The 18,851-nt window shown below is 35.8% G+C and overlaps 1 protein-coding gene across 1 annotated transcript in view; it reads left to right on the top strand.

The window, feature by feature from the left end:
* The window catches only part of MAN2A1 (mannosidase alpha class 2A member 1), a 107,059-nt gene that overhangs the window by 85,040 nt on the left and 3,168 nt on the right, over nucleotides 1-18,851 (top strand). Inside the window, exons 19-21 of the mRNA XM_071448570.1 lie at nucleotides 781-914; nucleotides 13,831-14,025; nucleotides 18,574-18,684. Of these exons, the coding sequence (XP_071304671.1) occupies nucleotides 781-914; nucleotides 13,831-14,025; nucleotides 18,574-18,684 (440 nt within the window). The remainder of the gene's footprint in view (nucleotides 1-780; nucleotides 915-13,830; nucleotides 14,026-18,573; nucleotides 18,685-18,851) is intronic.

Raw genomic sequence — 18,851 nt, 5'->3', positions numbered from 1 at the left:
TGAACTTCTTATTCAGGATGCAAGCACTTCAATCTTCCAGTTTTATTTAGAAAATATGTACACTTGTTTGAAGATTCAGTGTGCAAAAAACATAAAAGTCTTAATTACGTGCCCCAGTCTGGTTATATATTCTGGATATAAACTTGAAAAATAGTGAACTTCACCGTCCAGGTTATATATATAATTTAACGTCCTGCTTAAAGAGCCATTTTGAGTGGCCATACTGCAGTTCAGTATAAACTCAGAATTTCATGCTCAGTGTTTATCCAGTGCAAAGTTTTTTCCTATTCCCACAAGTGAATTTTTCTATACAAGAAGTGATTGTGAGTATTTATATACTCCTGTTGATACCTTTTTTCCTTCTGGTTCAAGTGTGAAACAAAAGAATGGAGTACAAGGTGAAGATAGTGCCTCTCCAGAAGGTCTCTCCTGCTTGGAAGTGATTCTTATGTTGGATGTTTGATTGCCAAGTATCCTTGTTGCAAATAGTAGTTAATAGTAATGATTTTTCATATTAAACTTTTACATAAACTCTGAAAGTAAAAACTGCTGGACATTCTGCAGTGACAATTTTTTGAAGTTTATAAACAGCCACAGTCTAGTGGTATTAACTGTTTTTATAATCAGCTGTAATGATACTGATCACCCCTAGCTCTTCCAAGCTCAAGAGAAATATTATGATTTTTTTTAAATAAGTTAAATCTTATGGCAGGTTATTTATGTTTAATAGAACCCTTACCTGTTCTTGATACTAGTGTAATGCTCACGTTGCTGTTTCAGGTCAGCTGGAAGTGATCATGGATCGTCGGCTTATGCAGGATGACAACCGTGGCCTTGGACAAGGTGTTCAAGATAACAAGATTACAGCTAATGTCTTCCGACTGCTGTTGGAAAAAAGACATGGAACAGATGTGGTAGGATTCACTGTCTGGAATTTTTATGCCAAATAAGATTAATATTAATTTCTGTTGCAAATATTAATTTCTGTTGCAGCAGTGAAGAACTCAGTAAAGAAATTATTCCATGAGCTGTAGAACTCAGGAAATGTAGCTTCCAAGGGAGTTTTGTCACCTTGCTTTCATATTCTGTTAGTAAAGACTTCATCTCTCACTATTCCTGCAGTACTTAATTCCACACTCACGCTTCAACAGATGAGTGGGGGGTACCATCGTGGAAGTCTCTTTTTTTCTTTTTAAATTAATTTTTTACTGAACAACCTTTAAAAAGCTAATCAGTGTGGGTTCTGCTTCTTAACAATGTTAACTGAGTCTAAACAAAGGTTGAGAAATAATGTCAGTTGAAGGGGTAGAAAGAGAAAACCTCTTATAAATATAATTTTCTTAGAGAATAAGATTCAAGTGGAAATATTTAGATGGCAGACATAAAAACCTTTTGATTTCATTATGATTCTTGGGAAGTTGAGACCATTTTGTTGTGCTTTTTTTATTTGCATGTATCTTACTTTGCCTTTTTGTATCCTAGTCTTTTGAATAACCTAAATTTTCTTTCCACTCTTTGTATTTTCTCTTTTTTATAAAAAATCAACTTTGAGAAGGACAAAATCAGAAGTACATCTTCGTACTGAGGAAGAATCATGATGACAGCACTGAGTGTATTTTAAAACCATTGCATAGCTAAAGATGAGAGGTTGTATACCAAGCTCCTAATGAATATGCAGATAAATTGGAATTAATTCTGGTTTATAATGGCTATCATTAACCACTGTGAGAGTATGATAATATCAAGCTTAAAGCTAATTTTCACCATTTAATGATTGACAGTGGAGTTCTTTTCAGGTTGTACATGTCATTATGATTTTCTAGTTCCTCATCATGTATAATGCAGGCTGCATATTAACTGCATTTATCAGTATGATGTGCAGCTACCCAAGCTAACCTGAGGTCAGCAGCAGTCTGACTGTGACAGCAAGAAGCATTGCACAGGTTATTCCATCCTTGCAAGAGGAAACCTGCAGAGGGATCTATTTTGCCACCCAAAAATTCCTTAGTACCCAGGGTAATTTGTGTTGTGTTAAATTAGAATGTGGACCTGGTAAGTAAGAATTATTGGACATGAAAATCTATGTTTACATTAGAAAATAATTTGAAACAACAGTAGCAGATCAAATCAGTTAGTGCCATAATGCTTGTAGTGACATTGTGCGCAGTCTTGGTGCAGAACCATAAAACAACTCAGTAAAAGGCACCTCTGGAACACTTCCAGCCCAGTCCCTGCTCAATGCAGTCTATTTTTCTGTCACAGCAGACATAAAAGGTTAGTCATCCATTCTGACCATGATTCTTATGTTAGATGTGATGGGCTAGGGCATGTTTGGTGCCATACCTCCAGGGGAGCTCCTTGTTTACTTCCTTCTAAAAGGAAACTAGTCAATGCACACTGAGATTTCTCTGCTAAGTAACGCAGTTCCCCCTTGAGTGGGGCTGGCCACAAGTTCAATTTCAGAGCAGCTCCTGCTAGAAGCCAAAAGACTCCATTGGAAAACATTTTGAAGTCACCTCAGACAGAGTAAAGGCAGCCTAAACAATGCTGGGATTTTCTAGTTAAGGCAGTATTTACATGTGTCTTTGCATATATTTGCCAACTTTTTTGTGATACAAGTCAGGTATCATCTCAGCAGAATAACAGTGTAATTCCCTTTCTTTGTTAAAATCATCTGTCCTGGAGATTTGAAAGTTTCTGTACAAGTTACTGAGAATCTTTCAAAGGAGAAGGGGCAGTTACCTACTACAATCAAAAATTTCTGAGCTCTTTTGGAAACCTGTGTTCCAGCATCTTTCTTTCCCTATAACTCTTCATGCTGAGCTTATAATGGTTTTAAATGGCTGCAGAGGACTTGAAGAGCAATTTGTTCTTTTACACTCTTGAAGGGACTTCACAGAAAGTGGAATTAGAGCTGTGAGGGAGTAGGCACAGTCCAAGAGGCGGCTGATCCAATGTACAAGCCCCAGGAGCCAAGAAAGATGTTTTAAGAAAACATTTTTTTTCTGTTGCTGCACCTGGAATTCCTCTTTTGTATATTTAGAATGTTCTAGAAAATTGTTTTTCAAACAGTATCTGAACATTTGTAACATTTTCTGATTCATGTTACTATTTCAGTGTTAAAGTAAGAGTAATTCTCTTTCTGTTTCTTAGATGTGCAATCATACTTTTTTTAGCCCAGTTATTCAGAAGATAGTTGTCATAATAGCTTAAAAATAACCATGTCAGAAAAAATTATGGTGAAATTATATGTTGTTTATATATGTAATCAGCTACAGTATGACTCATACACTGACCCTGATTTTGTTGTCAAGTCCTATTTTATTATTAACTTCAGGAGCCACTGGAAGAGAAAGTTTTGACCATTTGACATCTTTGGCATTGCAAGCTTTTCCTAATGTATGTTCCAAAACATTTCATTCTATCTTTTCTCAAAAACAATTCTGAAGAACAGGATGCTTGCTGCTCTTTGTGAAACTTCCCTATAAAAGGAGAGTATGTGAAGTGTCACATGTGCAGTTTAGAAAGAATTAAAATAATTGTGCATCACTGGTGAAATTACTGTGGAGAGTTTTTGTTATCCAGTATCTACCAACATTTTCTTTTCATTTATATGTCTAAAATACTTCTTCCCTTCCCCAACCCCACCCTGATGATAATAGCTTAAAAATAATTTTAATAATTAAATTTTAATGGCAGGGTCAAATGTAAAGAATGTCCTGAGGTGTAAGACTCATTGTGCAGTGAGTGGATAGAGTGAAATTCTTAATAATTCTTAATAAACAATGGTATACTCAGTCTGCATTCTAATAGGTTCTTAATCCTAACAATACCTGAGTTTTGGCTTTTGAATTCTAGCTCATCTAATCAGTCATAAATACTCATTCAGATTTTGTCTCTGAAAAAGACTTCAGGTTGATGTGTTTTGCTGAAGCTTTTTGGTATTTGTGGAGAAGGAAGAGACTTGGGGGGGGGCGATTTGCGTTTATATTTTCTGTTTAGTTGTTGGTGGATTTTTTTTCCCCTAAGATGGATACTAAAGGTTTATTCACAATGACAGTATTGTTTTTTAACTGAGCTGTGTTTGTAGTAAGAGCTGGGCAAATTTCATTTCACTTTATGTTATACTCATTTATTGATAGCTATGTTCCTCAGGCTTCAGAATTTTTTTACTGTATTTTTGATATAATTTCTACATACATCTTTTTATTCTACTAGATGTGACTAATGCTTCTTATATGCTCATTTTCTCCTTGCAAACATTTTTCAGCTTGAATATCTCTTTGAATAGTCTTCTAAGACTGTCTTCTCTTTCTTCAGATTTTTAACGAAGAACTGAATTCATGTCATTTTTAAATTGAAGGGATTAATATTTAGCTGAGAATGAAACTGAATATAGTTTATTAATACTTGTCAAAACAGTAAATGTTTCTGTCTTTTTGAAAATACAGACTACTTTATATTTATTGTAAGTTTTGGAAAAATAATCATTAATGCCCTTTTATTTTCTGAATCCCAGCATGTTATATCAGTATAGAAGTGAAAGAAATAGTAATATATTATTTCATCAAAGATGTAGCTGGAGAAAAGATGCCATGCCAGGCAAACACTTCCTTCTACAGACTCCTATTTCATACCTTGTCTTGACTAACTTAATTTGTCTAACTGGGTTTATGGACTAGGCTTGAGCAGAGAGCAGAGGATTCAGTGGCTCAAATGGCTCTTACTTTTGTGTGGTTGTTTAGAGGAATGATAATACAGTTAATAAAATCACAAATATGTTGGAGATAATCAAACTCCCTTTCTTCCAGCACATAGAACTACTCTTTTTTTACTACATCTCTATAAATGCCCACTTTTTCTGAAAATTTATGGTTGGTAATACAGCCATTTTTGTCTGATTATTGTGTTGATTTTGCTCCTTCTTGATGTGCTTATTTATAATGCATGTGCATGTTTCTTGCTGTAGCAAATAACATATATTATACTGTGCATTGCTATGCTAGATGTAACCATACCTTAAAAACTTATAATTAACTCATAATTAACTTGATGTTTTAAAAAGCAGAAATTTGACATTGGCTTAATTATTACAATTTAGATGCTTTTTCAAGCCCATGTGTGACAAATTCAGATACTCTAATATAATTTTTAATTGTAAGTGCCACAATGAACTCATCAAATATGTATAAAATTGTTAGGGTTTTGGGGGTTTATGGTGGCCGCAGAAGGTACAAAAAAGACATTTTCCTCTTGTTTTCACACAAAATACTATGGATCTTCTTTAGAGACTTACCACATATATTTACTAAGGGGTAAACACTAATTTTGTATTTCATTTGAAGAGATATTTAGGTACATGTTACTTTCCAATTTTGCTTAAAACACTACTTTTAATTCATTATTGCTCCTACCACTATACAGTTCATAGTGTGTTTCTTATGGAGGAACTTTGTGTTCGCAAATCAAGAGTAATGTTTCCATCTCTTTATCTACAAATACCATCTGTTTTCAGACAAGCACTGTCATTGTTTTTATGTCAGGGCACCTTACAGCTTAATTTCCTTCTAATTTTTTTTCATGATACAGTGACAAAGATATGTTGCAGAAAGCTATTAAATAAAGACTGCTTTGTCTGCAAGCTCCATCCCTATGTTCCTGGTATGAAACATTCTCATCCTGTAATAGGGCAGCAGCCACCTGACTCTTGGGTTGAGCAAATAGTACAGAGGACTGCCTTCCTCTGGGTTCTGGACATACAGCTATGTCTCTTTTGTGTTCTTTTTCATGTAATGATGTACATCTCAACAGTGAATTATTTTCATTGGTTTGATTTTACCTGTCCTCATTTGCGCGTACCTGTCTGCTGGCTCTGGTTAGCAAGAAATTTACCTCAGTATTATGCATAGTATAAAACCTTGGTCTCTCCACTTGCAGCTCATACAATTCATCAAAGGATGAGGGTAGGCCTCTTTATTGTCTTTTGTGAGCTTATTTGAGCTAGCGCAGTTTGAGGTCTGAAATTTAAACCTTCCTGTATCACCACTTCTAGGAAGGGTTAATTCCTGCTGCAAGATCTGACTGCAGGGCAGAATCCTTCTGAAAGTAGGGAGAAAGTGTACAGGTGGTCTTCTTGTATTCTGAAATGAAATTACTCTCTGGGAATAACCTCCTTGTACATGCAAGTTTCCTCTAGTAGCAAATTTCCTCCACTTTGCATGAGGAGCAGAGTTCCAGTGCCTGGAAATTAGTGAATATCACTGTGGACTTTCTGTCCTTACCATCAGTTGTTTAACTACTTCCTTAATCAAAACTGAACTCCAGAAAATTTCTGATTGCTATTTTCTACCATCATTGGGATGGGATAAGATCTTGCCAATCTTCTGGGAAAAGGTCCCTTCCACAAGCCTTGGATGGGGGATTTATTTAGGCATTAAGCTGCTCCTCCTGTGTCATTATTAAATGATAAACTCTAAGAAGAATTAGAATAGAAGAAATAAAACCGGCAGGAAAGGTTTTATTAACTGAAGTATAAAATACTTTTATTGCTAAAGAAGCATCGCATACTGTCTATCTGCTTTTCTGATCACTTTCATCCAGCTATGTTGATGGCTGTGTATTTATCAGCCTTAGTAATTGTGGTGATGTGCTTATGATCATGGTGACTGGATACTTTCTTTACTATCTGCACTCTTCCATAGACCAGCAAGCAGATGTTCTCCAAATGATCTCTTTATAGAACATGATTTCTGTTATAGCACCTGATTGAACATTAACTATACTAAATGGAGTCACCTAAGAACAGTGATAGGTGGAACAGTGGAGCACTAGCTGCTCCTGAGACCATGAAAGGGAGAAAATTAGATTGTTCCTGGTGTGAAACCCAACAAGATGGATCAACAAAAATTGCCTTGGACGAAGAAAATTCTGGATTTTTAAATTTTTTTTTTCTTTTTTGTAAAACAAGAGGCTAGTTATGGAATGTTAAGTAGACCTGACACAGGAGGGGAAGGATTGAGGAGTAACAAGTGAGAAAAGTGAGGGTAAAAGGTGCATAAAGTGCTCTGATGAAGTCCAGCACTTGACCACCACAGCTCATTCTAGATTATTACATCTGATTTATGTGCAGCTCAACTTTTCTGAATCTGTGTGAGCCATTAGCCATCTTCAGGTAAGACTAGGAAACAGAGGAAGTGGTGTGTGTGATGTGTGTGACAGCTATTGGAGAGAGATACACTATTGGACTGAGGGACCAGTACAACTGGCAAGACCTGTATTTTCTGTGTGTGCCTCTAAACAGCAAACTGCAAGCTAACAGGTCACAGGCCAGCTCCTGGAAGAAGATGAAGTCTGACCTGGTGAATCTTTAGGAAGCTTAAGGTCCAGACCTGTGTATCAGAAGGGCTTAAAGTCCACACCGAGGTATCAGTGGTTGTTGAGTGTTCTTGTGAATCAAGAACGTCAAGGTCTTGAACTTCAGACCTGGTCAGTTGGAGGGGACGGGCAGGTTTGGATTGTTGTTCTACTTCTGTTTCCCAAGTGCTCTGCTCATGTAGGTTCTGGAAAAAGTGCTGTCTCTACCCACATGTAGGCACGGCCATGTGTTTCCATATATGCCTAACAGGAATAATGCTCTTCCTTACTCCTGCATGGTCTTGGAGGAGCAGAACCATGACAGGCTCCTATCTATCAGCCTGGAATGAGAGGAATCACCTCTTGTTGGACATCATCAAGTTTGGTTCTAGCAGACTGGGAAAAATTCCTCCTATGGATGCAGATTTCACTGGATTTGGTTAGCTTCAACAATCCCAGGTTTCTCATCTGCAGTTTTAGTGTCAGCTAAGGATTGGTACAGAAAATATGTGGTGATTTTAGAGTCACTGAGCCAACACCCAGTCTTGTGGATATTCTTGCCTCAGAATTTTCATTTCTTCTATAATCAGCCTCCAGGAGCCCCTTTCAGCTAGTGCAGCAGACATGCATTTCCAATGCATTCTCATTAGCAATGACCAGGTGAATTGATAGAAAATTTTCCATTCCCTGGGGTAAAGAGATTAAATTAGATTTACTCTGCTCTCATGAGTTGTCTTTTGCTGGTCACTTTAATAGCTATCAAAAGACCCTAAGCACTCCAGACCTTAGTTCTCAGTTAAAGGACTTGAAATCTCTTGCCAAAAGAAAAATATGCTTTGATGTGCAAAAATGTAACATAATTGTTGGTTTTTTTAAGTGTAGACAAAAATATGTATGCAAACAATCTAAATCCTTATATCTGTATTTTTGCCCCCAGCATTTCAGGAAAGCCAAATTCTCTGGTATAGCAGAAAATAGTCTGGCATCAGTATCCTTCTTTATAGTCTTTTTAAGATTCCTGGAATTTGCCTGTTCAGTACTCACATTTATGACTGTTATTTCTAGTTGCAACTTACCCATGCTTTCCTAAAAGTCTAACGGGTCTAAGCCTAGATTTTTAGCTTCATAGATAACATGAAGATTGTTCTGCTGAAGATTTTTGTGCAGCTTTGAGGTCTTAGATGTTCTGAATCCCATAGTACAGAGAAGATCTTCTTATCACCTTCTTTGATTTCCATACAAAATTTCCTCTGCAATCACCAGCCATTTTCAAAGCTGCTTGAAGTCTCGGTCACTGTTTTCTTTGACAGATTTTTACCTTAACTTGCGCTCTTGGACACTGAAAAGGAATAATTTAGCTCAGAAGATTTAACCCAACTTATGTCGATCATTAATTACTGTTTGTTGTGTTAGAAGTGTAAGACCCATTATCTTTCTTCTTTCCTTCTGAAAATCACTAGTAGTTGTTACAATGGCATGCAAAAATCTAGCTTCACGTATCAACCTCAGAGGAAAGGGAATGAATCATCCATATCTGGAAGACTTTCAGAACTTGTCAGACTTTGATTGTTCTTTCTGTATTGCAGTGTGCAACTTTGAATTTAAAGCAAGAACATCTGATTTTCACTTGGTGAGATAACAGCCAGGCAGTCTTGCATGGAAAGCCTGTAACTTAAGTTGAAGCCATTTACTATTTGATGTCAACTTAATGCACTAGATTAGTGTCAGTTTGAAACAAAACCTGAATTTCTCTTCTAAGTTGTGAGCCTTAGGGCAATGTGTGTATAGAGCACTGTGCGTATTTCTCACTCCTTCCTGCTTAAACTCCACCTTCCAAATAAGGTGAAGTTAAAACTCCTTCCTTCACAAATAAGGAGCCACTGTAGTTAAGGATTCAAGCTGTTTGCATTTGGTGAAAAATGTAAGTAATTTTAAAGCTTAGGCATCTGCCCTTACCTGTCACTTATTTTTGTCATGTGTTGTAAACCTGTTATTCGCATAATCAGTGATATTGTCTGGTGTTTGTTTCTCACCTATGAGCAGCCTAGCACCGTATTGCAGAATCAATTTCTCATATAGAAGCAGCATCACATCAAACATACTGATGGATTGTCAGTCTTTTAATTGTACAGAAAGAAACAATTGTTTTTCCCTGTATTTGTCTTTGGAATTCTTTGATTTACATTATTGATTGCATCATTTGTTAGTTTATGATTAAGATAATTTAAAATATTTTCTCCATATTCTTTGGTAATAAAGATGCTCTGAAAAGCATTTTTGCTCCACAGATTAGATTTTTCAGTCTAGAAACATTCTCCTTTGAAGAGTGCTGCCCATTGGTTTTCTGAACCTGTCAAGAGAGAAAGCTGATAAAAATTGTTTCTTGACACAACATGAAAGAGAATGAGAAACTTTTTATTTCCAGCAATAATCCAAGTGGTTTGGTATCAGGCTATTTTAGTCTCCATCCCTTGATTTAGCAGACCCAGAATTATTCCTGTTTCCAGATTGTATTTGATTGTTCTTACACACTGAGTCAGCATCCACATTTCAGCTTGTTAGATTAAGTTGCGTGTATGCCAGTGGGGGTTGGGTTTACTGTTATGATTAAGGTTTTTTTGGGGATGTTGTCACTGCAGAGAAGACTCTGGAGGAGGAGAAAATAGTCAAGAGAATGTGATTTGATAAACTGTCTGCCTCAGTTTCCTTTTCTTAGTTTTATATGGGAAATTTTAGATTACTTGTCTGTGTTGAAAAGTTCATTCATTCTCCATTAGCTAAATTAGTGTCCAATTATCAACTCCTTCAGCTTTACTTTCTTCTCTACAGAATTTTCCATTGATTTCTTCTGTTCAATTACAAAACGATTTCTGAAGAGTCTAATTAGCATTTTCGCCCTCTAATTAAGGACCTTAGTTGGTTAATTTAAACTCTTAGCAGAAAACCCTCTGAGTCTCAGAGGCAGAGCGGCAGCGCAGGACGTGGAGCAGCGGTGTCAGGGAACAGTGGACACAGCTCCAAGCTGGTTTGTGGGAATGGTGAGGCAGGGCAGAGGTGGTTTGTGGGAATGGTGAGGCAGGGCAGAGCAGGTGCAAGCAGGGAAGCCATCGACAGGGAGGAGAAGGCAAGGAAGGGGAGGTGGTCAAGCTGACCCTCTGAGTGAACCCCTGATCCCTCCAAGTCCAGTGCCCCTTGTGTCTCATTACCTGCTTGTATGTGCTGAAGTCCCTCCCACAGCCCGATTTCCCTGGCATTTTTTCCCAGGCTTATGGCCATCTACCCCACTGGCAAGTGGTGGGGGATTGCTCACAGCCCAGTTGTGGAAGCTTCTCTCCCAAGCAAAGCTTCCCTGGGGACAGGGCTGCCAGCATGTGTACAACCCCTCTAGGAATCCTTCGGCTCATGTATAACACATAAATAAAAATCAGATTCGTCCCCATCACGCATCCCTGGAAGTCTTCAAGGCCATGTTGGATGGGACCCTGAGTAACCTGATGTGGTAGGTGGATCTCTGCCTGTGGCAGAAGTGTTGGAACAAGTTGACCTTTAAGTTCCTTTCCAACCCAAGCCTTTCAATTATTTCTGTGAGTATCAATAAAATAGCTCATTTCTGATGTAAAGGCATTTTTATAGATGAAGGTATTCTTGAAACTTGTTGCAAATTGTGATCCAATACTATATTGGATTATAGTCTGTGTCTCCTCAAAACTGAAAATTTAGAATTATTCACCTTACTTTTGATGACAAGGGGAGATCCTAAATGAGGCTTCATTTAAGTTTACTGTACAGTCATTCAAGAGGTTGTATGTCAACACAGTTTCCAATTGGATAACTGTATGTGGATGTACTGTAAGATGGTTAAAAAGGCGGTATATGCTTTCATTTGAGCTCATTAAGCCAGCACATCATCATCTGGCATTCGTCAGATTCTTGCCAGTACTTAATGTTTGTAAGGCAGCCAGAGGAGCTCCACTCACACTTTGAGTGATAAATGCTGCCCTGGAAATTGAGGAAGTGATGTCACTTTTGAGAGAGCAATACTTTAATTAGATGGAGATTGTGGGACTACATCTTTTGATGCACATCAGCAGGGCACTACTGAAAGCCATCCACATGGTGAAGTTGTGCATAGAGTAAGTATTTTTCCTATTACATTGTTTGTGTGCAAACCCTTCTCATCTCTCTTTCCAGACAGTCCGGTTTAAATTCTGGATCACTAGACTTGAGGGAAAAGATATACTCCAGCCTTTGAATGATTGTGATGTACCTAGGGGAGAGTGTGATTTGAAGAGTCCCTTCCCAGTCTTCTGTGAAAGCATTGTCTTCACCATGCTTGCAAAAACACTTTTTCCCTTGGTCTCCTGGCAGCTTTTGACACCTTCTCTATGCTCCATTCCCACTGCAGTTACACAGATTCAGGGAATGACTGCACTTTTTCTGCTGGTGCAACCATCCAGAACTGACTGTCGTTCCAGATGTGGGAATACAAGATTCAATATAAAATCTCCCCCTAAGATTTAGTTCCAATGTGGATAATGCATAAGAACAATGTTCCTGCTGGTGATATGACATTTAGACAACAGTGAGACCAAAAATGAGCCAAGGTGAATCAGTTCTGGATCTAGCATTTGCCAGTCCTTCAAGGCTGTGCTAATCTACAATATTTTGTTTTAAATAGTGTAAAAGGATGAATAGATTATTTTTCTGATTCATGTGTGATTTGTAAGATGTTTTAGAAGACCTCATTTTAAGTTCTCAGATGCAAGCAATCAACTTACTTTACATGGGGAAAAAAAAGGTGAAAGATGAGAGAATAAATGGCAATTAAATGTTTTGACTGACTTTAGCACTTCTATGGCAACAGAGTGAACAGTGTTCCTTTTGGGGTGAGAAAATGAACTCTTCTTTGAAATAACATGCATCTGCACATTTTCCGTGTGTATAGAGCATGTATTCAGGCACTTGAATGGAAGACTTTTCTATTAAGCTGTGTGTAGAGCAAGATTGCTCATACTGTAATTAGAATAGAAGAAAATCATTGCAATGAAGTCTACGAATGATACTGAACTTTTCAAGGTAGTGGAAAAAAAAAATCAAGGGCTAAATTGAGGAATTAGAAGACTCAGTACTGATTAAAGATGCCATGAGATGATGGAATTCAATAGAAATAAATGCAATGACACACATGGAGGAGCAATCCTTTACAACAGTCCACTTTTATCCTTTGGGATTCATAATAGATTCTTAAAAATACTAAGCCTCAATGCTTAGTAGATACCAAAGAGCCAGAGTGTTATTTATTACTAAGGAAAGCACCAAGAATAAAATGGAAATTACCATCTTTCATTGATTCAGGCCAGGAATATTTTCAGTTTCTTCACTGTCAGCTGTATTTCGTGTTACTGCAGAAATGTAAATAAATATGCATACATGCAAACACACGTCAAGACAGAAATTACTGTTAATGGTTTTCTGTTATAGGCTGAAAAATAATCTTCCCCTTTGCTTTAAATGTCTCCTATTTGTTTTTTATTTCCATATTTCCAGCCTATCATAAAATGCAAATGTAATATATCAGTGCTTAAGATACTATATTTTCAATAAACTTTCTACAAAGTTTTCGCTGAATATCACCAACAAGCAGGGATTTATCTGATTAAGTATGCAAGGGAAAAATAAGAGCAAAAGTTTTCACTTCCATTTCTAGTCTTATCTTCACTGACATTCTAAAATAGAAATTGCCTGTTTAAAGTTCTTTTATTTCCTTTCCTTGGCTTCTCTGGAGTTTTAACTGGTTGTTGTGAATATGTAAGATTTGGTCATCTCAGGTTTGTAAGGCAATCTCTGCAGCCAGGTAAAAATAATGCAAATATGAAACTTTGGAATGTACAAAATTTGTAAGATATTGAGATAAAATACCTTTGGTTCCTACTGGCATGACATTGAAATAAAATTTCTGGAAGAAATCTTTTGCAATGCAGTCCAAGACAAAGGTGCTAGCTGTTCTTTCTTCCAGCAATAGTTTGAGAGAAATAGATTTAAAATAGAAAGAGGGATTTGGGATACAAGTTGGAGAAAGCAAGAAATACAGGTCATAAAATAATGTGGAAAAGGAGGCCTGCAAAAGGCTGTCTGCCTCTCCATATGGAAAAAGATACTGAATAAATAGGAGCAACTTGCTAAAGTAGTAACTAATTTCTTTTTTCCAAACTGTATTGTTCAAACATCAAGGGCTAACACAGAATTTTTGTAAAATTAGGTGTCATCATAATTTTGAAAGATTATTGTTTATAAAAACAGCAAGTATATCTATCAATAGAAGAAAATTAATGGATGACCAAAATTTTCCAAAAGTAATTGAAAGGGCAGTCTAGAGATTGAAATTTTCTGTGTAATTACTGGAAGTATAAAGTAAGTGAGTTTCAAAATTTAGACGTGATAGTATGTTAACTTGAATCATTCTTTTGTATTTTGCAGAATGAAGAGAAGGCACCAGTCAGTTTTCCATCACTTCTTAGCCATATGACTTCTCTCTTCTTAAATCATCCTGTAATTCCAATGACAACAAATGCAGATTCAGGTGTCCCAGAGCTGATAAGTACTTTTGCTCCACTGATGTCGTCCCTGCCTTGTGACATGCATATAGTCAACCTGAGGACAATCCAAGCAAAGGTAAGGTCAAACCTTTGATTTTTGCAAACATATGATGTAGCTTATTGATATAAGTACTTATATAAGCTTATTGTAAAGTATTTTGTGAACGGGTTTACATGATATGACAAACTGCAGCGTGATGATGAGCTTTTCTTAATTCTGCAAGAACTGGAGACTTGTGTCTGTTTGAATAACAAGAAATGAAGGGATTGTGTTTTTTCACAACATATTAGTATGCATAATGCAAGATTCTATCTCTGGAGGGGGTACCTTTCAATAAATTCCCAAAGTTTGAGAACCATTCATATACCTCAGCCTTTTCTGTACTAGAAGAATTAAATTTAAGGTCATTAGAGTTTGTTCTGAGTATGTTTTTGATAAAGAATATAGTTTTAAACCCAAATTTTATTGCTAAAATGTTTTTAAGCTTAGTTACAAGATCTAATTTAGCTATTCTAATACCATCTTATTATTGGTTCCTGTGAAAATATTCTCTGGTAAGGAAACCAAAACCAAAGCAAACAAACAAAGCCCAAACATCTAGCCAACACCAAAAAACAAACTAACAAACAAAATACCAGCAAAAAATTCAAACAAAAAAAGGATCTTCTGTTCTCAGTGTTTTTCTCTTTCAAAGGAAAGAAAGGTATGTAACCACCAGAATTTAATTTTCCCTTTGATTAACTGAGGGACTGGAACTCATTTTGCATTATTTTCCTGCCAACTGTTCTATAAATTATTTTCAGTTGTCCAGCTACTTTAAAAATGTGATTGTGTTAACTTTAGGTTGTACTGCAGGGCTATTCACCAGTGCTGCTAGCACAGTGCAATCCCTTTTTACTTCTGGCATAGTTAGATACAAACTATTTGTCCCTTTTCCTCTAGAGTCTCCATGATGGCTGGGCTTGTCTGTATTAACATGAGATTATATGATTATATTCTGTTTAATCTGATCTTCATTCTGTTTTAGTCTGTATTTTAAAACTTAAGCAATGTTTGCTTTCTCATGCTTTCTGTGTAAGTAGTTCAATCTTGTGTAAGGCCCTTCAGCTGTGACTGATTCTTATTCTGAATTTCAAAGTGGAAGATTTCTTGATTTTATGGGTCTTGTGCCTTTGAAAAGTTAGGAATACCCTGATACTAAATTAAATCTTCACATGAAGTGAATATTTCATACTTCGCTTTGTATATTTTCATTTACTTCAACCAGCTCAGCATTACAGGTTGAATTTTGAATTTTGAATTTTAGCATTACAAGTTCAGGGGCAGACCTTTGTGAACATTTTCCTTCTCTTTTTGCGGTGTAAATCCATCCGCTGGTTTTTATGATCTGTGTATGAAAGCTGTGAAAAGACAGGCTTGCTCAGTGCCTGCTTTCAGAATTCAGTGTTACTACTTCTAAATGGATTCTCTGGTTTTATCTGGGCTGTTTAGGCCTCACTGTCCCAGCTGAAATAGGACTGTTTGAGACTGTGATCTCTCCTCTGTCCTCAGCTGTATGTTTCATTGATTACTGATCGATGGCTCTTGAGCTGGCAGCATTAATGTGTCCACTTCAAAATGAGAGCTTGCAGCAGTCATAGGATGGGAACACTGTCATTAGAGATACAGAATGTTCTTCCCCACAGCAAAAATGGTGCTATGCCATGCAAATAATTTTGTAAATCTCTCCTCATTTTCTGCTTCCATTCTCTTGCTTCCAAGACTTTGAATGACAGGTGACGTCATTCTGGCTAATTGAAACAATGAATTTTTTTTATGGAAATTTATGCCTCTCCATTGCTTAAACTGTTGATTTTTTTAATCCATTACAATTACAGAGGACAGGGTACCAAATTAAAATAATTGTTAAGATTTAAGGTAGAAATCAGAAAGAATATTGTTTTTGTTGTAAGACATCTCATCTTGTCATGGAAGAGTCCAGTCCATTGGGATTACACCATTTAAAGATTTTTTTCTTAACAGAACTCCAGCTTTTCAGAGTACAGATATTTTACCTTATGTAAATAAACTGGGATTCAAGATCTAGAACACAGTAGATTTGTCCCTTTATACTAAGCATAAATACATAAATTTGCCATATTGCCTAAACTTTTCAGTGTGTGTCTATTAGCTTACAGTAATTGAACTTAAAAAGAGTTTAAATGTTTTTTCTTTCATCAAAAGTTTAGAAGCATTGCCCTGGGATACTGGTTATGAGAAAGCCTAACAACTTTTTTTTTTTTTTTTAATTTTCTTATAAGGTCGCATTTTAATTCTCAGAGATCAAAATCAAATCAAACTTTGTCAGCTCTTCTAAGAAAGCTTGTTAGAGATTTAATAGCACAGTCTTTAGGGCTTTTTTGTTGAATAACAGTGCTGTGAAGTTTTACAAGTTTAAGAATGTTGTAACTTGTTGAAAATTGAGGAGATTGTTACAGGTTTTCATGCAGTTAGCATGGTCATGTTTAGAAGGTGTAGTTGGTATAAATTAAGTTCATCTTGCTAAGATATTCATAAACCTTAAATATATTTAATCTAATTTACATAGAGATGATATAAGAACAGGTAAGTTAAAGTAGATGTGGAGGCTGTGACAACTTAATCTTTCACCTGCTTTGATAATGGGTTAGAACAGCTTTATTTTTTTGCAACGGTAAAAAAAATATGTGCGTAGTACAAGGTGGAGTACTAAATCATAAATATTTATACTGACCAAAACACTTTTACTCAGGGTATCATTAATTGTGTGTTACCTTTTTGTTCTAAATCTTTTGAATCTTAATAAGGATAATATTTAATTCTAAAAAATTGGGAGATGAAATATTCATGCCATCATTTGAAATGCATACATGCATCTTTTATGCAGATTACTAGAAGATAATTTAAGTGAATTAGAGGAAGTGTTGATACCCATTACTGGCTTGTCATTTCTAACATTAATTTACCCCATAGGAAGTTAGGCTTTTTCAGTATCAATTTTAATATTTCCCTAATCTGATGTTTAAGCAGACAGTATTATTTTGTGTGCATAAAAATATCTACTTTTATGTGCAACACTCTCACATCAGTGACAATGAAAATCAAGTCAGGTGTTTCATAGTGGCGGGGGGAGGAAAATATCACAGCTATTACCTCACTTCATTTAGAAAGGGGTACTGCTGTTTCAGTAAGCAGGATAAGAACTTCTTTAGCCATCACTGTTAATAAATACTGGAAACTTTTTTTCATATGCTGAATGTAGGCAGTATTCATAAATTATAAAGTTGATTTTAGGTGATTATAAGCTATTGTTCACAAAATCTTTTGAAGCAGAGTTTTATTTGTGATTTGTAAACTATGCAAAGTTTCTAACTGTTAGTGTTTTACTAAAAAATACCTAATTTCAACTCCAAATACTATTGAATAAATTTTTTACTATTTTAAGTGAGGAACCTAAACCCATAAAGTTTATAATTTTTTTTATTATATGAATGAGTACTTTATACTATGAATTTATTGTACTTTGATTCTTTGTCATGCTGCGTTTCAAAGAAGCTGGTACAAGCTGATCCATGATCACCTTTATGAAAAGAAATTTGGATCTGATAGATTAAGACCTTTTGTTTGGTATACCTTCAGGAGCTAATGCATCACAGAGGGCCTAATTCTTGTTGACATTGATTTCTCCAAGCACAGATGCATTCTGAAGTACCAGAAATGAACTTAATTCATGGCCAATGCTTTTGTGAAAAAGCACCAGTATAAGAGAAGTAAACCAGAAATAAATCACAGAAAAATAGCCTGAAGAACTGTCATGGCTTTTGATAGAACTGTCTTTTTTATGGTCTTATTATATATATAATAAGATTAAGAGCGGAAGATTGTAAAACAGCAATAATTAAAGAAATAAAGTAATGTATCATATTAAATAAGTGACTACAGTGAGTGTAGGGGTACAGCCACAATAAAGATATTGAGGGGCTGGAACATGTCCAGGGGAGGGTAATGGAGCTAGAGATGGGTGCAGAGCAGCTTACTCTATAATGTCTCTTGAGGCTCAAAAGCACTGAATATCTTAGAGATAAACATTACATTTTTTTATATGTGTACCTCAGTGTACATTTTTCTGGACACCTTAAGCTGAGTTAGAGAGCATTTTTGCTATATGAAAGTTTGTTCAACATAATGCCATTGAATATTTAAAACTGAGTATTGCAGTTAACATAAGATTTCTAATTTGTTTTCTGTTTTGCCATATAATTTTTGTGGGGAACCATTTAATACAGGTATGATAGCTACACTTCAGTCTTGAGTTGTGAGTACATGTGCATCTGATGACCTTTAAATTCAATGACTTATATTTATATTCATTACATTAATATTTATATTCAGTACATTATATGTTTCAACTCTTTGCCATTTACTTCTTTCTGTGTTTAGCTGTATAAAATTTTTTAAAAAGACACGACAGTTCAATCTAGGCTGAACATTTTTTAAGGTGTAAATGTCTCTATCCTCTGTATGATAAGGATAATTTCTTTTATGTCCTAAAATGTCTTCCTGACTGATACTTTGTGAGTAATATTCTGTAGTGTTTGTTTGTAGGTAGATACCAAACCATCTGATGAAGCTGCTCTGATTCTTCACAGAAAGGGATTTGATTGTAAATTTTCAAACAGAGACACGGGTCTGCTCTGTTCTACCACTCAGGGAAAGGTATGATTATTAATCTGTAGGAATTTTTAAATGAAATTTTAAAATAAGTTTGGGATTTTCTTTTGGGTGGAAGAGTAAATATTGTTTTATTTTCAAACAAGAAGGGTTCAAATCCAAATATTTCTAGTAATTTTTAATATACTAATTAAATTACATTGAAACGTAGT

The sequence above is a fragment of the Agelaius tricolor genome, unplaced genomic scaffold, assembly GCF_023055355.1.
Source record: "Agelaius tricolor isolate 1412-34295 unplaced genomic scaffold, bAgeTri1.0.p SCAF_27, whole genome shotgun sequence".
Classification (NCBI taxonomy): domain Eukaryota; kingdom Metazoa; phylum Chordata; class Aves; order Passeriformes; family Icteridae; genus Agelaius; species Agelaius tricolor.
Note: the sequence above shows the minus strand (reverse complement) of the source record. Positions and strands in the feature narration are given on the sequence as shown.